The 25,615-nt window shown below is 53.3% G+C and overlaps 1 protein-coding gene across 4 annotated transcripts in view; it reads left to right on the top strand.

Annotated features, from left to right (window-relative positions):
* The window catches only part of STARD9 (StAR related lipid transfer domain containing 9), an 89,066-nt gene that overhangs the window by 59,880 nt on the left and 3,571 nt on the right, over positions 1-25,615 (top strand). For 3 of the 4 annotated variants that reach the window (XM_019725394.2, XM_019725392.2, XM_019725391.2), the window contains 10 exons: positions 2,872-2,923; positions 3,259-3,396; positions 4,235-4,317; positions 4,447-4,550; positions 9,909-10,099; positions 10,479-10,956; positions 12,455-22,639; positions 22,828-23,025; positions 23,420-23,603; positions 23,858-23,995. In XM_019725394.2, the coding sequence (XP_019580953.2) occupies positions 2,872-2,923; positions 3,259-3,396; positions 4,235-4,317; positions 4,447-4,550; positions 9,909-10,099; positions 10,479-10,956; positions 12,455-22,639; positions 22,828-23,025; positions 23,420-23,603; positions 23,858-23,995 (11,751 nt within the window). Of the gene's footprint in view, positions 1-2,345; positions 2,448-2,871; positions 2,924-3,258; positions 3,397-4,234; positions 4,318-4,446; positions 4,551-9,908; positions 10,100-10,478; positions 10,957-12,454; positions 22,640-22,827; positions 23,026-23,419; positions 23,604-23,857; positions 23,996-25,615 lie in introns of all 4 variants that reach the window. The other variant, XM_074327855.1, reaches the window with a different exon arrangement.

The raw sequence follows: 25,615 nt of genomic DNA, 5'->3' as shown, positions 1-25,615 counted from the left end.
TAATTTCCTCATTTTAAAGTAAGAGTGATACGGCCTTATGTCTCTCCCGCTTCCTGAAGCACAGCAGTGCAGCCACAGAAGTGAAAGCCTGCCCTGGAAATACCATTGGCGCTCCTGAGCTCTGCTAATGTAGGCCGCTCACAGATGACTTCCAGAGACCAAAGTGGGAATTCAAAGATCTGAAACAGTTTTTTTCTGACACTTCCCACTTCATTCAACCCCCAAATCAACAAGATCTGTAGCTCCCAGTTCTCCCTCACTAGGTTTATCTGGGAATGGAGAGGAAAAAGTAGATATAGGAAGCTTAAAGAATGCGTGAGGAGAGGCCAAAGAACTGGGGGTGGTTGGGGTGAAGCCGACATGTAGCCACCTAGAAAAAATAGAATGAAAATAAGGCCTTCCATGAAGGACCTGGCTCACCTGTCCTTTGCCACTTGGGGCCCAGGTCCTCATTTCTAAATGAAGCATTTTGAGTTATATATCCTGCCCTCATCAAAAGTGTTTGTCCTACTGCGGGAGGACAGTCTCTGTGGACGGCAGAACATAAACTTTACGCCAAAATCCCTATGCGCGCTGAAAATCCAGTCTTCATTCTTATCCTTGTCCCCCAGCTGGCATTCAGAAGGAGCAGAGTTTAGGAGGGGTATGTCATGCTGCTGTTATCCCTGGAGAAATTAGACTCCCGATGCTGTAGTGCACACGGTAGTGAGATGTTAGCAAAGCTCATCCTGCTTAGAAAGTGTGTCCTTAGGTTGAGCCCTGAGGGAAGTTGTCAGAGACTGAGCCTCTCAGAAAGTTGAAGCAGCTCATTTCCTGACACACAGAGTATAAATTATGTCAGTGAAAATGCCTCAGGCAGAAGGAGCTGTTACCTTAATGTAATGACAGAGCTAAGTACCAAAGGCTATTGATCCTCCCTTTAGTCAGAACTGCCAGGAGAGAGGTTGGAGGTCAGGAAGAGACCAGATGGATAAAAATGGTCAATATTTGAGTAGAACTGATCTGATGCATTGATTGGATGTGGAGTGAGCAGATGAAGCTAGAAGTCGAGGGGTAGAGCTTGGGGTAGCAGCAGAGGGTTAAAGGACAGAGCTGTGAGAGTGAATCCTAGATGGGGACGGGAGACAGCAGACGGATGACGCCTCACCTGAATGTGGCAGCCTGGTTTTTGTTGCTGAGTCAGTGCACACCCAGTGTGGCGCTCCCTCCTTGGTACAGTTCTAGTAAACCGGGGGGATCAGGTTTCAGTCTAGTTCTAATCCTGGCATTTCTGCATTTTATGTACCCATTTTCCCCTTTTTATTTGTTTAGATCTTGGTTTGGGTAATAGTATAACAGTAATGGCTCAAAATTCACTTTATTTTTATTTGCTTTGCTCACTTGATTACAGACCCAGAACTAGTCCCTACCAGTAACAATGCCCCGAAAGCTGTCACCTTGGGAGGAAGCCTAGGTAGGAAGGGGGCAGAGGGAAGGGTACATGGAGCACAGAATACCGATGCTCTGGACTTCATCCTTGGAAGAGCCTTTGTGCCACTGACTCTCCCGCATAAAGAGGCAGAGGGGCAGCAGGGGCAGCGCCATTCAGTCATCATTGAACAAGATGCCATCACATTTTCCAGTAGCTTCTGCCCTGCAGATCTAGCAGTTGTGCTATGCTGTGTGTGGCCTTTATCCTTTAGGGAAGAATGTGCCTCGTCATCGGGGCTGACCTTGAACCCACATGCGGGGTCTTGACCCCTTTCCCTGGATTCTGTTTGGTGGTGTTTGGAGGCCAGCATCCATTGGCTGGTGCGATCCACAGTGGCTGAGCAGAAAAGGCTGGGCTCTGGCTGTGTGGGGGTGTGCGTGTGGAGTGGGGACAGAGCCTCATTCATAATGAAGCCTAGTGCAAAACTCTGGTCACTTCGAAAACCTCATTTACTGGGGAGGTCGTATGTTGAGGTTGGAAAAGAGCAGGACTCTGGACCCAGAGAGACCTGAATTCTAGCCAAAGCTCTATTTAGTGTGTGGGTTCCTTGGGCATCGTATCTCCCATTAGCTTCAGGTTCCATGTCTATAAAAGGGGGATAATAATACCTCCATTTTAGATTGTTAAGGGATTCAATAAGAGATGTCCGTAAAGCGCTCAGCACAGTGCCGGGGACAGTGAACGATTATTCAGTAAATGATAAACACGAGTACATACCTAAACTCAACATCTCTGTTGCTGTGCTGCTTCCTTCCTCAGACAGAGCTGTGTGGTCTCAAACAGCGTGGACATAATCAAGGGCCCAAAGGCCTGTCTTCTGACCCTTCTAGTGATTCATTTATACTCACTCCTGTTTCCCCCTCCTTTCTTGTAGTCTCTTCCAGTCCTTTTTGATTCTAGATGTGCTTTTCTCCTGTTTGTGCTTTACCCTTCTTACAATCTGGTGTCTGTTAAACTTCATCTGTGGACCACAAAGGTAAAAATCCTGTGCTGCCATACGTCTTCATAGAACGCGTGCCTCTCTGGGACTGACTGGACCAAACGCGGACCACATGAACTTTAGCCCTGAGGAGAAAACTACACTTGTGTGCCCACTGCCTCACACAGGAGAATCTGACTGACAGCTATGGCTAGTCCCTAACTTCAGGCTGTAGGAGTTTGCCAAGAACTGGTGCTGCTTTATCACATATTTTTTGCCCCCACCTTCTTGGGGCTTCCTGGCTGCAGAGTGAGTGGGCAGGGCAGTCAGAAGAGACTGGACTAAAGTTGAGAAGTGGTGTGGAAAAGGCTGGGGTGGGTGTGGGAAGACAGTGACGACACTCAAGCAGGTGGACTCTCCTTTGGGGGCAGGGCTGTGGGCCTTTTTATTCTCATTTAAATGGCTTTGTTTTTCCCTTTAGGAGGGGACCACAAAAATAGGAAGAGTTGACTCGGACCAGGAACAGGATATTGGTAAGTGACAGAGCAGAAGGTCTGACACTTTGTGGCCCGTGCTCATGCCTCCCAGGTTTCTTCAGAGGAACCTAAGGGTGCTGTGAGAAAAAGGATCTCTGAAGTCTTCAGGGTCTGCTATTGCTGCTAGGCTGTGGGACTGTGGCTGTGTGTCTGGGACACGATAGGAAACCCACATGTTGGAGGATACAGGTCTGGGTGGTTTCAGGCGGCAGCTGTCTTCCTCTTTTGTCATGTGAGATCTTCCAGAGGTGGATTCTGATCTTATGGACAGAATGGAGGAGGTATTTCCCTGGGCCATGTCTCCACCCAGGTGACCCCTGCCTCTTCTGTAGTCCTGCAGGGTCAGTGGATTGAGAGAGACCACTGCACTATCACCAGCGCCTGTGGGGTCGTCGTTTTGCGGCCCGCCCAGGGGGCCCGCTGCACAGTCAATGGCCGGGAGGTTACTGCCTCCTGCCGTCTGACCCAAGGTAGGACTGTTTACAGCTCTGTGGATGCCAGTATCAGTGATGGACCAGCTCTGTTCTCGTGGGCCTGACCCAGAGAGCTCAGGGAGGCAGGCAGCCTTTAATGATGGAACACCAGCCTCTGCACCCAGAGATCTGAAGATGTCCTAATCCAATCATCTTCCCATAAACGAAGAAGCCCCAGTTCCTGGGCTTCAGAATGGAGAATAACTGAAATTTGTCCCTGTGTTTGTTAGCTCTGTCTTTGGGAAAGTCTCTGGGCCTCAATTGCCTCATCTGTAAAATGGGGATAATAATAAGATCGTCGTGAGGATCGAATGAGGTGATCCATGCAATGTTGTCCTTAACAGTGTTCTTGGTGCTTAGTAAACACTCATTGTCATTATTACTGTCACTCCTCTTATTAGTCTATTCAAATTCTGTCTGCTTTGAGGCTGAGCTTAGATGTCCCCTTTTCCACGGAGTGTTCCATGACTACTCCACCTAGAATTCATCTTGCTTCCCCTTGGAGTAGCAGACTCCTCCTGTTCATTTCATTAATTTAATACATATGCTATGCAGTGTCCAGTGAGTACATATCTTTCTTTTTTTTAAAATTAAAGTTTATTGGGGTCACAATTGTTAGTAAAGTTACGTAGATTTCAGGTGTATAATTCTGTAACACATCATCTATAAATCCCATTGTGTGTTTACCACCCAGAGTCAGTACATATCTTTCTGACTCAGCTAAATCATCCACTTGTTGAGGGCAGGACTTTGTCTTGCAGAACGTCGCCCTGCACATATTGTGTACTCTGAACAGGAGCTGTTGATTGAATTCTCTTCTGTGTCTGGGCCACAGGAGCAGTCATAACGCTGGGGAAAGCTCAGAAGTTCCGATTCAACCACCCGGCAGAGGCTGCCGTCCTCCGGCAGAGAAGGCAGGTTAGTGCTGGGTGTTCTATGTGGCTGCTGGCCTCCCTACTTCTCCTTTCTGGGGGAGGAGTTCGAGCTTTGGTTCTGTTGGGGTGGGGGTCAGAGAGTGCCTCACTGTGCCTTCTTCCTTGTTCCCAGGGTGGAGAGGCTGTGGGTGGCAGTGGCTCTTTGGAATGGCTGGACTTGGACGGAGATGTCACCGCCTCTAGGTTGGGTCTCTGCCCTTTGCTTTGGAAGAAAAGGTGAGAAACAGCTGCTTGTCCTGCTGTGGAACCTCCTCACTTTGCTTCTTTGCCCCTTACAACGTGGAGCGGGAGGAGATGAGTGTAGCAGCCAAGGTCTGAATGAGGCGTGGTCTGAGCCAACATGGTAAGTGATGTGAGGACGCTGAGCTCGGTGCCCGCTCACAGCTGGCAGGAGGCAGACGGGGCCCTCATTTAGTCCCTCTTCGGCCCTGCAACTGTCTTCATCCCTGAAGTATACCATTTGATGTTTCCTAGGGCCGCTCTCCTCTGTGAACAAGCTTGAATGTGGTATGTTTGTAGATAGCTGTGATACTGCTTCTGCACTTCCCTCCCCGTGTGCCCCTTTACATTCTGCCCTGCCTGTGTGTGAGTTTGTGGTGTGTGTCAGTGAGCTTCCAGGTCTGTGGCTTCCTCTGAGTTTTTAAAGATATTGTGGGACTGAGAATCCTTTTTTCCCCCATAATCAAGGTTCCACAACTATGTATAACAGAGGAGGACTGCCAGGAACAATGGGTTTCTGCCCTCTCATACCTGCTTCACCTGCATTGTGACTGCGAAGCAGGAAGGCAGAGTTTCATGTGGCAACTACTTTTCTTCTTTATAGTCTTTCTTCATCTGTTTCCGCATAGAATTCCCTTCCCAGATCTAGATGCCTTGTGGGTGTGATCCTGGGAACAGTGGTATCCTTCTGTTCCCATAGCCAAAGTGGCCACTGCCTTGGGGACTTCTGTAGAAAATGTCATTGGGAACACAGTGCCTGTGAGACCACTCCCGTCGACTTTCTAGCACCGTATCCTGGAAGGGTTATGATGGCCCTTGGTGCCCCGGTTCCTTCAGAGGAATCGAGCTGCTCTTTCTAGCTGCCAGGAACATTTGATAGCAGCTGAAGGTAGTCTTGGGTCTGATGTCAGTAGTGAGGGAGCAGAGCAGCTCTGATGCAGGGAGCGTGACCAGCAGGCAAGTCGTCACAGAGGGCGGCCAAGGACCGAAGGGTAATCCTTGTGGCGAGTGACTGAGGGCTCTGTGGGGTGACAGGTAAAGTGGGAGAGGGGACACGGGGTGAAGTAATTCAAGGCCGGGGTGGACTCAGGACTGAGGCTGGGAGTTCTTATTCTGTCAGAGTGGCCCTCCTTTTTTGTAGTGAATCCATGAAAGGAGACCTGTCTGAGGTAAGGTTTCTGTGGAGAAGACACACTGAAGGGGTGTGTTTGCCAGAGTCCAGAGATTTACAGAGAATGACTCTGCGACTTAAACAACCATGGATGCTGGCGTTGGATAAAGCCACTTCACCTCCTAGCTCTACGACAGAAAAGCTGTGTGATCTTAGGCAAGTTACAGAGTCTGAGTCTGTCTGCTCACCACTAAGTGAGGAGACTACCATCTCTCTCCCAGGGATCCTTGTGAGATGGGTTGAAAAGTCTAGAACATGTGGAGTGCTTTGCCAAGTACCCGGCACCCCACAGCCACGTTGTTAGGAAGCTCTTGTGTGGAGCTGTCCAGGAACATAGCCTTCCTTTCGTTTTTCTGTCCTCCCATCTCACCCCGGCTGACCCATCCACCCCAGAGAACACTGGTCTCCTGCCTTTTTATGGCCTGCTCAGGCTCTCTAGCCTCATGGGCACAGATGTGACCTTTCAGTAACACCAAGAATGCCCCCTTTCATTCAGAGGACAGAGGGATTGGAGAATCAAGGCCTCTCCCACTCGCTGCCTCCACTCTTCAGCACCAGCTCTGGGAGCCTGTGGGCTGGGCTGGTCCTGCCCAGCTACCATAGCCAGTATCATGTGCCAGCCCTGATGGAAGTGGGGTGGTGTGGGGCTGCAGCCTCTGATTGGGCAGAGGGACCGGGAGAGAACCCGTGAGAGTGGAGAGAACTGCATGTAGTCAGCTGGGTTTCCCAGTTGGTTTGTGGCCGTGTCTCCATGAGAGTTTCTCCTCTGCCCTTGGGTGGGGTTGGCTCCCCAGCTTCCCCTTGTCCTAGGCTTTCTTTCTCCCCTGTTTTTCTCTGGAGGAGCACTCATGGGGAGCCTGCAAAGCCAGAGCTGACTCCAGAGCCAGGGGAAGTTGGCCAGTCTGCCTCCTTTTCCCCTGACAGTGGTGATCTGGACCTCAGAGGAATTTGTCCTTGAAAACTGTTCATTGCCCTTATTCTTGGCATTTTTCCATTTGGAATTTTGGGGGCTTAACCTTAAGTGCCCAGAGCCTGGGAGACACTGTCACTGCTGCCACTGCCACTGCTGCCTTAGTGAGCAGACGCTGCTGCATTCTGCTGCAGAAGCTGTCAGGCCCTGAGGCGACCGGCAGGGCGCTATGGAGTCCTCACAAGCAGGGGACCAGGCAGCAGATGGGGGATGCAGGAGCCACCCAAGACGAAGGGCAGTCATCTGAGAGAGACAGAGGTCCTTGGCTGGCAGGTAACTGAAGGCTTGCCCGTGGTAATCTACCCAGACATGTAGCATAAGGTTGGTATTTTCTTTTTCACCTCCTTTCTGGGAACTTGGCTAGTATGCTTAGCAGAGGAGCCGTTTTTAGTCTGACGGCATGTGGCATCTTGAGTGAGTGTGCGGTGTCTGCAGTGATACTGCCAGACTGCCTGCCTCTCCTTGCAGGTCTTGATGCTGCTATGAAGGAAACTGAATTGGGTCAGCAGAAGCTGACTGGCAGCTGCCACTTTCCAGGAGGAAAGACAGGGAGCTCTCCTCTAGGGAGAAGGAAATTGTCAATCTGAGGGTTCCAGATGGTAGAGAAGAAGCTGAATACTCTCAGGAAATTCAGAATGAAGACCCCCCCCCCCACCCTGCCCCTTGCATCTGAAGGTCTGGATCTGAGCTGGGTTAGTCTAAAACCCTCAGATGGGCTCATGTTTGTAACTCAGCCATGGTCTGTGGTCAGATAAATGTTGGAGCAGGAGGACAGGCATGAAACATACATGTACAGAATGTTTCTCAATAACTGCCTTTTCTATTCATGTGGCATTAACTGGTTTGTTATTCCAGGTGCTCTCCCTAGCCTTTGCCTCACATGCAGCAAAGGTGTCTTTCCTCCTTTTTGTACATTCCATTGTGTGTGTTTGGCCTTTTGCCCACAGCCATCAGCGCCTGTCTTCTCCAGAGCACACTCGCTCAAGTATCTGGGCCTGTCCTTGTCCTTGGACCCACTGCAGATTGAGTCACCTCACAGCGTCCTTTTCAGAGAAGAGACTGCCCTTGTGTCCGCTCCCACCCACACACCGCCCCCCGTCCATCTATTCACTCTCTCACCCATCCACCCTTCACTATCCTTCTCAGGCTGCATTAAGAAATCGTAATGTCTCCTAAGACAGCGGCAGCACGGGTTCTCTAAAGGGCCAGGTAGTATTTAAGGCTTTTGCTGCAGCTGTTCAGCTTTGCCAGTGTGGTGCAGAAGCAGCCTGGACAATATGTAAATGAACGATGTGTCTGTGTTTCCATAACACGTTACAGAAACAGGCTGCAGACCCAGTTTGGCCCACAAGCTGTAGTTTGTGCACCTGTGCTTTGATCCCCTCTGAGATTGCATTCTGCTCTACAAAATGGAACTCTCCTAAGCAGAGAGCGCCCCTTAGAGCACACTGCTCGGACTGAGAGCTGGTTCCAGTGCCCAGTCACGGCATCCTGGGCCTGCCACGAGGGCCAAGGGCGGCTGCATTCAGGCTGTTTGGGGAACCTCTGGTGGATCCTGACCCTTCCCAGCCACTCCCCGTCCCACACAGGGCTCCTTGAGAAACTCAGATGACAGGTGGAGCAGCCCTGCAGAAACAGCATGTGAGGGCCTCACTAGGAGGCCACAGGTGACCCCGGAAAAGGTTAGCATGCTGTCAGTCTTTGGAAGAAGGCGCTCACTCATCCATGGTCACACAAGGGACTTGGTGGCAGAACAAAGTATGACTGCAATCTAGAATTGTTTTTAAACTTTGTATTATTGGAGCGGGGGTGGAGATGAGGGAGAAGGTGAGGGGATTAGACAGCATAGATTGGTAGCCACAAGATTGCCGCGGGGATGTGAAAGACAGTTTGGGGAGTATGATCAATAATGTTGTAAAGATTTTGTAGGGTGTCCGAAGGACACTTGTCTTACTAGGGAGACCACTTCATGGACGGTGTAGATGCCTGCCCACTGCGCTGTACACCTGAAGCTGAATAATATTGAATGTCAACTATAATTTTATATGTACCATGTTTCCCTGAAAAGAAGACCTAGCCAGACAATCAGCTCTAATGTGTCTTTTGGAGCAAAAATTAATATAAGACCTGGTCTTATTTTACTATAAGACCCAGTCTATAATATAATATAATATAATATAATATAATATAATATAATATAATACTGGGTCCTATATTAATTTTTGCTCCAAAAGACGCATTAGAGCTGATTGTCCAGCTAGGTCTTGTTTGCAGGTAAACAGGGTATATGGTCAAGGAATGTGGAGCACAGCATAGGGAATAGAGTCAGTGGAACTGTAACAGCTGTATATGATGTCAGAGGGGTAGTAATGGGGGAGGGGGTTATCACTTTGTGAGGGGTATAAATGTCTATTACATTGTTTTGTACACCTGAAACTAATACAAAATCAAAACAAATAAAAAAAGGAAATTCCAAATACACTATAAATGATCAACTCATAGCTAATCTTGTTTAATTAATATCTCAACTCACTTGCCCCTTCTCCTCCCCACTGGTTCTAAAAAAATTCCAGACATTTTCACCAGAAAATGCTTTAGCATATGTCTCTGAAAGGTATGCTGGAGTCTAAAACTATTCCAGGGCTGGTTCACTGAGAACAGCCGTGGTGTGGAGACCAGCTCTCCTCTGGGTCTCCTGACTCACATATAAATTCTCTCTCGTCTGGATTGGCTGCCCCTGCTACCAGATCACAGAGGATTTCTGTTGCAGGGGGTGTAGGTGCAGACGTAGTCTCTGGACGTACCAGAGACTTCCATTCCCACAGTGTTGCTGGAGCTTCTACTCTGTTTCCAGCAGATGTCTTTTTTTTTTTTTTTAAAGGGACAAAACTTCTTGATTTAGCTAAAATGTTGTTTTAGTTTTTAAAAAGCTGCTTTACTTTCCTGGTTATTTTCCTTAACCAAAATGAACTTGTATTTCTGCTAAACCCACCATCTAAGAACATGCTAGTCTCAGGACTGTTCTCATCTCCTGCACTGTGACATCATAAGCCGCCTGTGACACTGTGCCTGTGTGTCCCAAGTTGTCAGAAGTCCAAAGTCCTCTCTGCCCTATTGAACTCAGGGGATCTTTCAGAGGCACTTGGATGGCGACTGGTTTATACTGAACTGGGTTTGCATTTCCTCTTGGTAACCCTGCCCCCCTCTGTGACAGGAGAGTGCTGGGGGAGCAGAGAGACGAGGACCACCTGCCACCCAGGGCTGGAGAGCCGCTCCACAGGGCCCAGCTTCAGCAGCAGCAGGGCTATGTTGGGGATTTGCCGCAGCGGATCCTAGTGGGACAGATTAGATCCCAACAGGACCTGGAATTCGACCAGGCGCATGCCAGCCGTCACATTCAAAACGGTAAGTGTCCATCGCTCATGGTGTTTCACTTTCTCCTCTCTTCATTTTCATGCTTCCTCAGCCTTCTGTATTCTGTCTGTGTTCTTTGTGACATGATGGAATCTTTGGCGTCAGGCATTCTCTCCTCTCTTTTAGAGACCAGAGGCTCTTGCAAGGGGGCTGGAAGCAAGACTAAGGAAGCACCTTCCTATTGCCCCGTCTCATGTGCACATTTGTCTAAGCTTTGCTGCCGCCCTAGCATGTACCCATCCCACCACATCACCCCGGCCAGCTCTGTCACTCCATACAGGCCCAGCCATTGCTGGAGGTGTCTGAATCCAGGCAGCCGCAGGCAGGGAGGGAGGTGCTGACCTTCTCTCAGGGTGTTTTTGATTCCCAGACCAGCAATGGCTACTCAGAGAAGAGACCTGGCTGGCCAGCGTGCAGCAGCGGCCGCAGCAACGTCAGGACCGTGTAGCAGAGAAAGAACTTGAGGCCTCTGTGACAACTGATGCTTGGCTTCAGACAGAGCGTGAGACTCAGCCATTCCCACTGGCCCAAAGCCGGAAGCGGGTGGTGCGGCTGCAGCTCCTGCGGAGACGCGCTCTTCGGGCAACGGAGAGGAACATCCGGCGGAAAAAGGTCTCATTCCAGCTAGAGAGAATCATTAAGAAGCAGAAGCTGTTGGAGGCCCAGAAGAGACTGGAGCAGCTCAAGGCTTTATGCTGGTTCCAGGATGACCGCCCCCAGAATTCCCCACACCAGGTCCCCAGCCCCGATGCTGGGGTCCTGGGGCCTCAATGTAGAAGCAAATCAACAAGTTGCAGCTCTTTGAGCCTCCAAAGGCTCTGCCTCCAGTACCTGCCCCAGCTACACAGGTACAGCTGCCACTGTGACCTAGAAGCATTGGCTGAGATTACAGCCTTGTTACCCAGGCAGTGTTCTTTACTTCCTGATGCCTCAGTTTCCTCAATCTGTGCAATGGAAAGATGTGTTTACCCCTCTTCCTTGTCACCTTTTCCCTCTCCTGACTCCTTTCTCTGTAGTTGGTATCTCCTAAGACTCAGGCTTTTCCCTTCTCCCACTGAGGAGCAACTCTTGCTTCCTTGGTGCTAACTTCTGAGTGAGACTCGCAGCCTCATTTTTCATCTTTAGACCCTGACGATCCACTGCCATCTCCTCATGCATGTCCTGCCCCCACCGCCATGTCATCTTGCCTCAAAGCAGACTCTGTTCCCACATGCTTCCTCCCTCCATGCCCACCTCACCTGCCATCTCACGTGAGCTTCCTGACCCCTCCTCCCAACTGGTGAGCGAGTGGAACACTAGCTTTCTGGCTCCCAGGTACGATTTTTGATCTTCCTTGTTTCTTTTCTCCTTCCCTCCTTGCATTCAGTCAAGGTGAGGACATGTGCTTGGAGCAGGGGACTGAGTCCGCCTCCTTCTGTCCTCTGGGCCTCACACAGGCCTGGCCCATAGTAGGTGCACAATGAATGTCTGTTGGAGTCATGTGTGCTCACCTCTCTTTTCTTCAGACTACTAGGCAGGCTTTTAAAAACACTTTTTATTACGAAATTTTTTCAAACATACCCAAGGAGAATAGTATAACTCTCACTCATGTTCAGCAATTATCAGGCTTTGCCATGCTTGCTTTCTCCCTCCTCCTCCTTTTTTCTGATGGAGTATTTGAAAGCAGCTGGTAGGCATGTCATTCGATCCTACTTCAACTACACACTTTTAAAACATAAGGACTTTTCTTTAACCACATTGTCATTATCATACCTAACGAAATTAAGATGCATTATTTAGTATAATCTACAACTTAGGCCATATTCAAAGTTCTCTAATTGCCTCAAAAATATTTAGTTGTTCAACTTAAGATTTAAATAGGATTTACACACTACATGTGGTTATGTCTTTTAAGTTTCTTTTAGTTAACTTTTTTGTTTTATTTTTATTCGTATCATTGATTTGTTAAAGAAAGTGGGTCAGTTCTTTAGAATTTGCCACATTATAGATTTGTCTGTTTGATTCCTTGTAGCGCCATTTAAATTGTTCCTTTGTTCCTCATGTTGCCTATTAACTGGAAGTTTTCTTTAAAGGTGTTAGATTCAGATTCAGTTTGACTTTTTTATAAAATAAAAAAAATGAGAGAGAACAGAGAGTACCTGAGACCTCTCTGAGAGCCAAGATGATAGTCCACAGTTTCTTTTCCTACCTGTAAAGCTTTTCTCTGACAGCAAAGACTGCAGGGGCCAGTGACATTGGCCTAGTCTTTTAACTCTTTCAGAGCAAATTAGGTGAGACTTTATAGTCTCTGTCAGCAGAAATTATGGACCCCTTTCTTTTCTGAAATGGCTTTCCTTGTCTCCACAGTGTTTTCCTGAGTCGGGAGATCTCTGACACATTACCTTCTATTCCTGACTTAACTGACCAAACATCAGAGAAAAGCCCATCAGAAGTGTGTTTGCCCCCAGCTGCTTCTTACCCTCCAAGGACAGGGAGTTTCAGCACCAATGCCCTCCGTTCCTCAGGCGAGGGCCAGCTGTGCACAGCCAGGGCGGCCTTGGCTGGGTGGGCGGCCTCAGCCCCAGGCGCCTGCCTCACCCTGAGCTCCAAGTCTGCCCGCATCCAGGAAATGGAGAGAGTGGGTAAGCAGCCCCGTCGGATGGTGTCCCAGAGCTTAGCCTCTCTGGGCCAACCAGCTAACAAGCCGAAGCCAAGGGATGAGCCAGAGGCCCTGCCCCCTTCCACACAGACCAGGAGGGCTAAGGGACCAGCAGAGCGGCGAAAAGGGCACCTTGGGGCCCCCAAGGCTGCTACAGGAGCCGGTTGTAGTTCCTCACATCCCCGTGGACCCAAACAGGCAGCTGGGCGTGGAAAGGCAGCCAAGATTTTGGGGGTAGAATCCAAACCACCTTCTCCAAGCAGGGCATCAACAGGGCAGCAGAGGGTGCTGGCCTCCAGGGTCAGAGACATTACCACAAAGTCCTCTCACTGGCCCCATGGCAGCCCTTTGAAGAGGCAACACAGTGCAGGGGACCCGGACGCTATGGCCTCACTCACAGATTCCAGCCCAGTAGTGGGTCACACAAGAGAAAAAGATGGTGATTTCTCTGATGCAGATAGCAGTTACTCAGTGGATTCTCTCTCCTGTGTCTATGCCAAAGCCCGGACGGAGACTCTGAAGCCAGAGGACCCTCAGGGGAAGGAGCAGGATCTCCCAGAGCCAGAGAACTCTGAAAGTGACTGCAGTCAAATATCGGAGGACTCGCTGGCTGAGAAGGGGTACCGAAGGCCACAGGACAACCCAGGGGGTATTGATCTCCCCAACAGCCACGGCCACCTCAGGGCCAGAGCTAGAGATTCAGTGAGGGGCTTCACCTCATCCTCAGACTGTGGACTGTTCGCCCAGGCTCACAGGAGCTTTTCGCTGGACAGCCTGATCGATGCTGAGGAAGAACTGGGGGAGGAGCAGCCAGAGGAGCCTTTCCTTGGGTCAGCTGGCGAGATGCCCACAGAGACTTTTTGGCACCTGCAGACCTCCAGTGTGCCCGTGGTAGGCCAGGCGGCAATGTGCAGGTTGGGTCCCACCAACCACAGACCAGGAGCTAGGCTGGATGCTATGCTGCCGATGAGCAGTTCATTTTACCTGGATGCCCAGCCCCAGCCCCCGTGTGAGCAGCCTGAGTCGGAGGTGGAAGCAAACTGCTCAGAACAAGTCACCACTCTCCAGGGCCTGCAGATGTCCGGAGCGAGCCCTCTGTTATCCTTGGATTCCTGGTTTTCCTGTGACTCCAAGATCGATCCCAGCAGCCCCCCAGGAATCATGAGTTCTTTATGTCCAAGTCCTGATGTCCAGGAATTTCAGCCCTGTGGTTGGGAGAGGCCTGGATACTGGCTACATATGGAAGAAGGAAAGCCGTCGTGTACAGAAGCAGTCCTGCCTTACAGCTCCAAACTGCCCCCAGGCGGTGCTGAGCTGCCCTACAGTGTAAAAGCTGTGTACACAATCCCTGCTTCTGATGCCTCTAGACTGTCACTTTGGGGGTCTTACAGGCTTCTTCAGCAAGGAGCTGATCGCTCCTTTCAGGCCAGAGGTGTCCCTGCCACGGTCCAACAGGGCAACTCTGACGCATCCAACAACTCTAGTGTGTCAAGCATGCTGGCTCCCTCCGCCGCCTCATTTGCCCATGTAGGCAGTGCCCGTGAGAAGGACTGGGCTGCCCTTCAGCAGAAGTACCTGCTTGAACTATCACTTCCTGTTTTGGAGGCCATACGAGAGCCCAGGCCAACTTTCACCTCCCTTGAGGAAAACTCTGGTTCCCTGACCCAGGCGTCTGGCAAAGGAGGAGATACTCTATTGTCAGTTGGTTCTGGGGCAGCTAGCAGTCCGGATTTCAACAACTTCCCTGTCCATCTATCCAAACTTAGGCATTCGAGAGCAGAGAAAGAACAGGATAGTTTGAGTGTCGAATTAGAAGGTACTTCAGATTTCTTTACAACTAGTGAGAAAGAGGTGAGTTACAGTGGAAATTATTCAGCAGACGTAGAATCATTGACTTCTGGAACAACAAATGCACTGGTCTCTGCTGCAGAGAACAAGAGAGCAGATTCCATGACAGACGCGTGTGAAATCAAACAGAACAGCTTTGAAGAGTCCTCGCAGAGTAGCAGGGAGCCTGGCTTGATGACTTCCTCTGATGGCTGTTTCTTCCTGAAGAACCCTTGTCACAGTAATGTCACCATAGCCACCAAAGAAAACCATTGGCCCCAAGGCTGGGCTCCTCTTGGGAAGAATCTTGCAGGCCAGGTGGGGCAATTCAGTCACAGCAACCACCACCCCCTACAGGAAGCTGAGGCAGACTACCAGGAGAGCTCCAAGGAAGGGGTTGGAAGACATACCGATCTTTCCTTTGCCTTTCCGTTAGGTCCAGAGCTGTACCTCCACTCTGCTCCCTGGAATCCATTTCCATCTTCCCTGCAGCCCCCTCTCTTGGAAACAGTCTATGTGACCAAAAGCCGGGATGCCCTGACAGAAACTGCCTTAGAGATCCCGGCTTGCAGGGAAGCGAGAGTACCTTCCCCACCCCCCAGGGAAGCCTGGGGCTTTGGTCATGACCACCAAGTTCTCCAAAATGTTCATGTAAAGAATAATTTGCCAGTGCTGCTGCAAAAACAGAATTCCAAGATTACCTCGTCTCAGCAGGTCACAGCAGAGAGACCAGTTGGTCTGAACACCCAGGAAGTTAGCGGAGAAATAGGGAAAAGCCCTGGAAATGTTCAAGAAGAAAGCCATCATTCCGTTTATTTTTTTGTTGCTCAGAATAGACATGTTCTTACATCTACCAGCACAAAAGTATGTGAATTTGAAAATCAAGTTGGAAATTTAAATATGTACAGTCTTCCAGCCCTCAAGGAGGGAGAAAAGGCCACTGTACAGTCCTATTGCAGTGTCTCCTCAGATGGTTCTGGGTCCAGGAAGCCTCCCCTTGTCTGGGAACCTGAGACCATTGGAGAGGAGCGGGATCCACATGCCGTCCTCAGGCAGACCCAGGCCTTCGACAGGAACAGACAGTTCTCTTGTGGGGCTAGGTCTGGTTTCATCCATGAAGCCATCAGTTTAGGTCCTGACAGGGACATGCTAGGGGAAACTTCTCTTCCTTTGAAGCCTAGATCAGTACATCATGGAGTAAGCAGCCCAGAGACGATGGCCCAGGATGAGAGTCCAACCCACAACGGGGAAGGGAAGAATGAAACTCGGCTCTCGGGAAAATTTCTCCATCCCAAAGACAGCTTAGAAGAATCTAAGCTTCCATGGACAGAGGCTACGCATGAAAGATTCCAGTCAGTTCCATGCTCTCAGGAAAGAAACCTCAGTGAATGCAAGGGCCCTGGAAAGTCACAAGAAACATTAAATCCCAAAGAACCACCTTCGGGAAATAAAAAGAATGAAAGAGTTCATAATGCTGATGAAATGGCGAAGCTCATTAAGAGCGTCATGCAGCTGGAAAAAGGTATCTTAGAAATGGGATCCCAGCAGAAGAAGCACTTGTACGCTTCCCACACACTGGGTGTCAGTGCCACTGTGTTCCAGGGCCGCAGTGACCAGGAGGTGGCTGGCCATGTCCTGAGGCCAGGCGTCTCTGGAAACCACTTGTCCTTCAAGGACCAGCCAGCTCCAAAGCCGACAGGTGATGCTATGCTTAGTGATGGTGAAGCTGGAGAAATGGAGGCTAGCAGTAGCATTGGGGAAGATTCCCAGGCCCAGAAAATTACCCTGAGCCCCTTCATGTCAAGGGAATGGGTACAAGACCTTAAATTTGTGAGGGAGCCCACCCACCCAGCTGTAGTAGACACACCCGCCAGGGACACTTGTGATTATTTAGGGACATGTCCAGCTCCCAGAGAGTCCACCAACACTTCTGCTAATCCAAGGAGAACGAAAGCGTCGGCTGGAGCTGTGCCGTTGCAGACCAGGCCCGAGAGGTCTTCTGAGAAGGAGGGCACGTTGCTGCGTGCGTCAGCCAGCCCCAGAGGGCAGCCCTGTGGCTGGGGAAGTCTTGAGGAATCGGAGTCTGTGAAAGGTTTTCAGGAAAACCAAGTTGCCAAACCTGAAAGTAGTTCTAAGCAAGAGGAACCAAAAGTTCAAGGCAGAGTCAAAGAAATGGCTACGCAAAGAGGAGAGAGCCTCCAGGAGGAATACCAAATGGTCTCATTGACTCAGAAACCTCGAAGTCCAAGCCAGCATTATATGGGCACGTTTTTCAGCCAGGAGAGCAGCCCATGGCTGAGCCGGCCAGCACCCCCTGTGGCTCCTCACACCTCGTCCTTGCATTGCCTGAGGCTGCCGAGCAGCTGTCTGCATGTGCCTGACACTGTAGGCATCTCTTCAGTCGACTACGTGCTGGATCCTACTGTGCTGAAAATGCCCGACAGTCCCTGGGTGCCCGGAGCAGGGTGGCAGGGCCAGTGTGGAGAGCTCCGAAGCCACAGCCCTCAGGGAAATGTGAGAGGAGGCTGCTCCGTGGCACGTACTGCTGGGTGTGGGTCTGCCATCTCCATGGCTGTGGGATCTCAGGGTCAGTCCAGTGCACTGGAGAGCAGGCCCCCGGGTGCTGAGGGCAGGACACCTGTAAGCACCAGCCCCCAATACCAAAGAGGGGACCCCAGAAGCACCGTGATGGGCTCGAGTACCAGGGTCGGTTCTGCTCCTGAAGCCGAGGCACCTGCACAAGGTGGAACAGAAAGAGCCAGTTTCCTGAACGGGGTCTCCAGCCTGCTTGGAAAGAGGGCCAGTGGTCACTTAGGAGAAGGTGACGACCGGGGCAGGGAGGTGAAGCAGCAGGCAGAGGAGGAGGCTGAGGCCCTCAGTTCTCCCAGTGCTGTGTTCTCAGCACCTGTGTCTCTGCCAAGGGCGCCACCCCTGGAGCCCACGGCCCGTCCACCCACAGGCCTGGCTTTGCTGGAGGAGGTCACACAGGCCAAGGCCCAGGGAAAGCAGCTTCATGACTTGCTGGCTGGGGGTACAGTCCTTCCATCCTCTGAGACGTTATTAGAACCTGAATGTCCTTCCAGGACCCCTGGCAGGCCTCAGTGTCAACAAATGGACCAGCCAGTGTCAGACAGGACCAGGTATGAGGGCGAAGCTCAGGGCTTTCACGTGGCATCTCCCTCTGCGGAACCAGGACGTCTGGGGACTGATAAGAGGCAAGTGCTTCAGGCCACAGCCCTCGCTACAGAAAGCTTTCACCCTGTGCCCAACGCCGAGGTCAGCACAGGGCCACGAACGCCCGCACAGACTTCCTCCCATGCTGACCCTGCGCTAGGCAACAGCCCTCCTTCTGGGGAACTGAGACGTTACCTGGGAGCAGGGGAAGAGGTTATATGTCACTGCAGCACTTTGGAAATCGGGGAGAAAAAGAAAGAAGCGACTGGAACACCTTCTGATCCTTTGGGCTCAGACGGTCTTCCTTCAGGAGCTACAGAGGAGGACAGGAGGGTCATACCAGAGAGAGAAACAGCTGCCTTACCTTCCCAGGACCCTGCCGATGATCCGGGAGTGAGTGGGCATGGGCACAGCCGGTCAGCTCCCTGGGCGGCTGCAGAGGGCTGGCCTTCTGGTGGTCGGGAGAGCAGCCCAACGCACCACGAGCCTGGAGCTCTGGACACCACATATGGAGGAGGCTCAGGTAACTTCTTAGTGGTTGCACAGGGAAGGAAAACAGCCTGCTTGGAAAGGCAGCTTGTGATCTGTGATGGTCAGGATTCTGCCAGCCTCTCAGAGCCTAACCAAGACCACGGCCACGGCCTCAAATCTTCCAGCGTCTTAGAAGAAGGGAGGGCAAGTCCCAAACAAGGCACCGTCCTGCCTGGAGCCCTGAGAAGGCTTGAACTGGAGGCTCCCTCACAGCAGAGTGTGAGGTGGGAGGGGAATGTTGGTTCTGGCCCGACAGAAGCCTGCAGGGCTGGCAGCAGCCACCCCAGGCCAGCTCCACTACCAGATCAAAGACCTAGCGCAGATCCTGGGGGAGGGGGAGAGGAGGCCTCGTGCAGATGCCCACAGGACACTTCAGAGTGTGTTGTCTTCTCAGGGAGCATGGAAGGCCGAAGTACTCTCAGCCCATCTGGGGGGCAAGAAGACAGCAGAACTCTTCCTTGCAGACAACTCTGCAACCCTCAACCCATTGCTTCTCATGCCTGCTCCTCCCCTTCCTCCACTTTACTGTGTTATAGCAATGGTGACCTGGGGAAGGGGACTTCTGAGGCTACCCCACAGCCTCCCAAACCCCCCTGCATAGTATCTGCCAGGGCCTGTGGAGTGGACGAGAGAGGGGACAGCTATTCCGGGAGACCTGACGTGCTCCTGGCACATGGCCTTGAGCCCAAAAGCATTCGTGTGAAATCTGAGCCAACAGACAGCAGCACGCAGGAGCCCTCTGCTGCTGCTGCTGTCCTATCTCTGGCTCAAGGGTGCAGCACCCCTGCTGCCTCTGACATGAGGACAGTTTCCCTCCGCCATGCAGGTGCTGAGGGAAGCTCAGGGTCAGTAAGGGATCCTGAGAAGAAGGTTGCTGAGCAGAAAAGCAGCACAGAGCTTGAGGCTGCCCCTTTCCCTGCAGGTGTGTACTCTGAGCCACTGAGGAGCTTCCAGGACAGCGCAATCGGTGGCCAGACTGCACAGCAATCTCAAACCAAGCCCGAACTACCTGCAACGACCAGGAAACCCCACACCCTAAATTTAAGTGAAGAATCTGTTGGGTATAAGGTGCTGGTGGAACCACAGCATGGATGTTTAGAAAATGCCATCAGCTGCCTTCCAGAAAAGCCACAACTTCCCATCGTGTCCAGGGGTCACAGTGGCTTAGGTCCCCCAGCCAAGCTCATAGCAGAGTTAGAACATGTCTCCAAACCACAGGCTAATAGGCCCTGGGAGGAGGAAGAGAGGCAGAGAGAGCCAGGTTCAGGTGGTGGTGAAAACCCTGCCCAGGGCAGCTGTCCTCCGCGTCCCGATGAAGGTGGCTCAGACGGCCGTCCGATTATAAATGCAGGCAGAGAGGAGGGGCCTGCAGCCAACGCCGCTGTGTCCCAGACGTTCCCATCAGGCTTTGAAGACCCTGCTGCTGCCCCCCTGGGGTCCATGGCCCAGAGCCCTGGCCTGCCTTCTCCTGGCGGTGAGCAGTCGGCTCCCTACCACAGACGCTCGCTTCCTGTTATCGCCATCTTCTCTGGCTCCCCAAACTCCAGGTCCTCCCCCAAACCACAGTTCTCTGTGGTCAGCTCTTCCTGGTCCCTTCAGGAGCTCAACTTGAGTGTGGAGCCTCCTTCCCCCACAGATGAAGAGACACAGGAGCCTAACAAATTGTGGAACCCACATCCTTGGGGCCGTTCCTCAGGAAAGTCAGCGGCAGCACCTCTGCAAGCCGAGGACGGCAGTCAGAAAGCCTCACTTACCTTGGGCAGTAGCCCTGCTGATCACGGGCCCTGTCAGCCTGCCAGCCCTCCTTACCCAACGGCTTCAGCTCCCTCGTGCATGCCAAGCCCCGACTTCATGAGCAGCTGGACGTCTGGTACTCTGGCACAGGCCTGGCAGGGGAGCTCAGAGAGGCTGGGCGGCCGGCCTGGGCCAGCGACGTGGCTCTCGGAGGCCGACAGAGGAGTGTTGCACTTTGGCTCCAGTGACATCGGTCCCAGTGTCCTGCCCCGGCACCCAGAGGGCCCTGCGCACGTCGGCTGGAAGCAGTATGTGTTTGGCAGTGCGGTTGACGTCTCCTGTAGCCAGATGTCCCAGAGCCTCGGGCCACCCAGTCTGGCCCGGTGCTCCAGCATGGACAACGGCCTAGGAGACCAGAGTAGCCCGGTCCACTCCCACCTCAGCACCTATGCCAGGGCCCAGGGGCTGGCGAGCCCACGTAACAGCATTGCAAATGTCCAAGGTTCATGTGAGGCCTGGAATGTATGGGGTTCCTCGCCTGCCTTGGGGAACCCCCATGTCCTGACCGGTCCTGAAGGAGCAGCCCCCACTAGGAGTCCTGACAAGAGAGCCCAGTTGCCAGGCACCCCTGATGAAGCAGGCTGTCTGAGGGGTGAGCCCCCCTGGGCTGAAGGAAGTGCTGCAGGGCTAGTGGATGAGATTATGCTGCTGTACCCATCAGAGGAGGGCGGCCCTGTGGGACAGCCCCGGATGAGCAGTGTGGAGCAGAGCACACAGACCCTGGGCTGCAGGCCCCACGGGAGCCACCCCGACAGCTTGTCTGCTGCGCCGGAAGCCAGCGCAGGGCCTGTCTCAGACCTGATCTCCTGGACCAGCATGCACAGCCTGTCTCTACACCTCTCGCAGCTCCTGCACAGCACCTCAGAGCTGCTGGGGAGTCTCTCCCAGCCAAGTGTGGTTGAAAGGGAACAGCACACCAAGAGGGACACCCCAGATGAGGCAGCCCCGGCCCTTAGGACAGATGGCTGTACTCAGACCACCGTGGATGAGGGTCTCCAGACGGACCTGGCCCCATCCCCTCTGCCCCTCCAGGCCCCAGAAGCCAGCCCTCAGGAGAGCGGCATGGTGCTCGAAATGCTGGGCTCAGCTGTCTCCTCCATGTCTCAAGAAAAGGGACATGTCCCAGGGACACCTCAGAAGACAGAGGTAGAGGGAACAGCATGGAAAATGGCAGGACCTCCAGATCTTCAGGAAGAAAGCACCCACTGCAGGCCTCCGAGCCCTCCCATACCTTCATCCCACGTGAGGTTTCAGAAGGCCCCCTCTGGGCAGAACCTCCCTTCTGTGGGCCCTCAGGCTTCTCCTGATGACGCGCTGCCCACTGGCTCCCAGCCAGAGGAGCCCGGTCTGGCTGTCAGCAGCCCCAGCCTCAGTACCTCTCACTCCCCAGGGCCCTGCCCCTGTGCTGTGGAGCCTGTTGGGGACCCTGGGGTGCAGAAGAAGCTGGGCCCCACGAGTGCCTTGTTGGTAGACAGGGCCTCCTCCCCAATCCTCATTCTCAGTGCTAGCACTCAAGGGACAGGGCTCCCCCTCGGTGCTTTGTTTCTCTCAGCCCCCTCAGCTCAATCTCTTGAAGGCCACCAGAAGCTCGTTGCCAGCCCAGACCTTCCCCTCGAGGCCCCCAGGCCTCCAGTGAGTAATTCTCAAACCATTGATGAGTCCAGTAGCCCCCAGAGAGTGGGGGCTCCATGTAGAGAAAGCAGAAGTCCCTCAGAAAGGAGCCACAGCAGGTCCTTGCCTGAGGTGACCCCCGCATGCAGCCTGCAGCAGAGCCCGGAGCTCCAAGTTCGTATCTTAGAGCAGCCCTTTCAGCGGCTTCAAACCCGGGCGCCCGCCTGGGGCCAGCGCAGACTGTTGTCTCTACCACTGAGGAGCAGGAGCCAGAGGCCTGCTGATGGCTTTGTCCCTGAGGACATGGCTTCCCTGAAGTGTGGCCCCCTGAGCATTAGGAGGCTGAGTCGATGGCAGAACAGGACTGAAAATGGGGCTGAGAGTCCAGCATCTCTGGTGGAGCTGCAGCCCACTCCGGACATGTCTTCTTCCCTGGGAGGCCCCCAGGACCCCAGCCCCTGCCCTGGCCCTGAGTTCACTGATGACACAGGGCTCCAGGGTCCTACCTTGGGCCCAGCTGAGGCCTGCCAACCTCAGGGGCTGCTGTGCCCCAGTTCTCAAAATTGCAGGGCCCCCGAGCCCCAGCACCACAGCCTGAGGGACCTCCCAGTGCACAACAAGTTTAGTAATTGGTGCGGGGTTCAGAGCGACTCTCCTGGGGGGCTAGGTGTGGTGGACTTGCTGGGGTCCAGACGTGATCTCAGCTCTGGAGAGGAGGGGCAGAGGCCCCCCCCACCTCCTGGCGACCAGAGCCGGGGTCCTGAGCGGCGGAGGGAGCAGATCCCCCTGCAAGTTGGGACCCAGAACCTCTCACTCAGTGTGGAACTCACGGAAGCAAAACTGCACCGTGGCTTCGGGGAGTCCGATGCCCTGCTCCAGCTGCTGCAGAGCGGGATGGGGGAGGCCCTCGCTGCTGACAGACCTGGGCCGTCCACCTGGGAGGAGCTCTATGCCCGGTAAGGGCTGGGCCTGCCGTGGGAGGGTGAGGGGGGCCTGGGAGGAAGGAGAACCACGGAAGGCTAATAGCTGGCTGTTCCCGCTGCCCTTGTTCAACTCTGGGATCTTCCAGGGACCAGAGTGTGATCTTAACATGGAGAAGGGCATTCAGGGCCCACTCCAGTGAATCGATCACGTTTTATCTCAGGCAAAAACAAACCATTGAGACCCTCCGGAGACAGCGGGCTGAGCGACTTCAGACCTTCCGTCGGACACGAAGCCTCAGCCCCCAGAAACAGCTGAGCCTCCTGCCCAACAGGGACCTCCCCACCCGTGACCTTGACTTACCCAGCAGGCGCCGAGAGTACCTGCAGCAACTGAGGAAGGATGTTGTGGATTCCACCAGGTAAGGGTGGCCCCAGGACCCTGCAGAGAGCGGCTCTGTGTGGGGTAAGGCTTGTGGGGAGCGCGGCCAGGGCCATAGCATGCTGGCCAGCGGAGGCCACAGCTTCCCTTGAGGGGAGTAATTCCAGGAGTTGGCCCTACGTGCCTGGGACAAGTGGAGGCAGCTGTGGGAGTTGGGGACAAAGGAAAAGAGGGTGTAGGAGGGAGCGGGTGAGGGAGAGGACGGACACGGCTGTGACGTGCTGCGTGGGACTGCAGGCCTGAGCCTCGGTGTGAGATGTAAAACCAAACGTAAGGCCTTGTGGGCAAAGAGGAAAGGTCATTCGAGAGCGGTGCTGGGTGGGCCTCACCCACCCACCGTGTTGGAGGCATCTCCACCCCGTGGTCTTTTCCAGGAGCCCAGGGTTGGCACCAAGGTCTGCTCACCTGCCCTCTGACATAGAGCTGACGCTGCGAGAATACCAGCGGGCCCGCGAGGAGGCGAAGGTGGAGATCGCCCAGGCCCGGGCCCGACTGCGGGAGAGGACTGAGCAGGAGAAGCTGAGAATCCGGCAGCAGATCCTCTGCCAGCTGCTGAGGGTGGGGAGGGGGGCAGACCCGAGACGGGCGCCTCCACTGGGATGTGGCTCAAAGTTGTGCTCACGCTCGTCGGCCCAGCTCCTGTCCCCAGGGCCAGAGTGGGGGGGAGGCGGCTTGGGTGTGTAGTGGGGGTGTAGGGAGGGGTGAGGCTGGGGCGGGAGGCCCTGGGGAGGAGAGAAGGGGATTCTGGGAGTGGTGGGGGCTGGGTAGCGAGGGTGCCCGAAAACCTGATCGATGGTGGCCTGTCCTTCCAGGAAGAGGAAAAACTACAGACCCTGGGCACCTCCAGCTCGCTGTGCACCAGCTCCAGTGGAAGCCTGTCCTCCGCCGTCACTTCTGGCTACAACAGCAGCCCAGCCCCGTCAGGCCAGCTCCAGTCCCCGGACAGTGTGGTGAGTGGGAGCTGCTGGGCGTGAGCCAGGGCCCGGCTGCCGAGGCAAGAGTTCTGGCAGGAAGGTCTCCTCCCGGAGAAAGGCTCTGCTGACATGAGCCTTTCTCACGTATGATGGCCTTCCGTCCTTCCTCTAGTTCCGTCTTTCTCTCCGTTTATTCATTCATTCAACAAACGTTTCTTTTGTAGGCGCTATTTTAGGCATTGGGGCTACAGCAGTGAGCAAAACTATTCTCGTCTTTAAACAGACTATTAGAGGGATAACTATGAAACAGCTTATTTTATGCTTAATTATTGTTGCATTGAGTTTTATGAAGAAGGGATGCTAAGCCAGCATAACACGGAGGACCTGACCTCGTCTGGAAGCTCAGTAGAGACACTCTTAAGAGTGTGTTTAAACAGAGACTGGAAGGGTAAGAGACAGGGCCAGCTTTGGACCAGCCGGCACGTCACCTGGTTGCCTCGAAGACGACACACCATAAGGACGGACTGGGCAGGCACCAGAGCCCTGCTAACCCGAATCCTGCTCTGGATTCAGGAGCCTGGGGACTCGGGAAGCAAGTTGTCTCAAGTGAAAGGGAGAGGCTGGCTGAGTCGAATGCACTGAGAGGCTCAGTAAGTTGAGGACTGAGAGTTGTTCCCCAAATCAAGCCTCATGGACATATGGGACCTCGGGGACCTCGGTGACGGCTGCTTGGAGGAGTGGTGAGGCGAAGGCTAGGCAGATTCCAGTGGGTTCAGAAGGGAGTGAGAGGGGAAACAGCAAATGGTGACAATTGTTTCAGGAAATTTATCTGTGAGGGGCAGAGCAGGGACACCTGTAGAGAAAGGTTTTTTTAAAGGTGGGAGACATTTTTGCAACTTAAATGCTAATAGGAAGAATCTAGTGAAGAGGGAGAGGAGGAGGCGACAAGTGAACAAAGAGGTATCAGTAGTGAAAAGTTCCTAAGAAGGTGGAATGGGATCTCAATCTGCCTAAAGTCGGAGAGGCCACTTGTATGTTGCAGCCAGGAAAGGAGACGGGGATGGAGATTGAACTGCCTTTGCTCACCTCCTCTTGTCTGGAACGCAGTGCTAGGTTAGAAGGTGATGAGCGGGAGGATGGGGGGTGCCTGTTAGATCCAGCAGAGGTCAAGGGTCATGTCATTGCGGAACTGGCCGAGGTAAAGGTGAGGTGACCGCATCCAGATCCAGATGATCATCCCTGTCTGGTTCCAGACCAGGACCTTTGACCTGGCTGCTGTCCCTGGGGCCGGGAGGAAGGGTCAGGGTTTTCCCAGCCCTTTGCTTTCCCTCCCACTCCCATCTCCCACGTGGGCTTTGTCTGCTGCCCACACTAAGCCAAGTTCCAGCCATGGTGTCATTCTTGTTGCCACAGTGGTACAGAAGGCTCCAGTTTGTTATGACCCGTTGGAACTTTCCCACATGCAACTTTTGAGCCTGTGGCTTGAAGGGCGAGGAGATGGTCCAGGGACTGGTTTCTATTGCTGTCAACTTCCCGGGCACCCAGCTCCTGTAAGCCCCATGGGGAAGGTCTTTTTCACTGAGTCTTTATGTTGGGCACTGTTAGTGCATTTCAGAGGCACAGGAGATGGGTCTGCACTGGCGTTTGGCGCTCTCA

The sequence above is a fragment of the Rhinolophus sinicus genome, linkage group LG03 (assembly GCF_036562045.2).
Source record: "Rhinolophus sinicus isolate RSC01 linkage group LG03, ASM3656204v1, whole genome shotgun sequence".
NCBI classification, from domain to species: Eukaryota; Metazoa; Chordata; class Mammalia; order Chiroptera; family Rhinolophidae; genus Rhinolophus; species Rhinolophus sinicus.
Note: the sequence above shows the minus strand (reverse complement) of the source record. Positions and strands in the feature narration are given on the sequence as shown.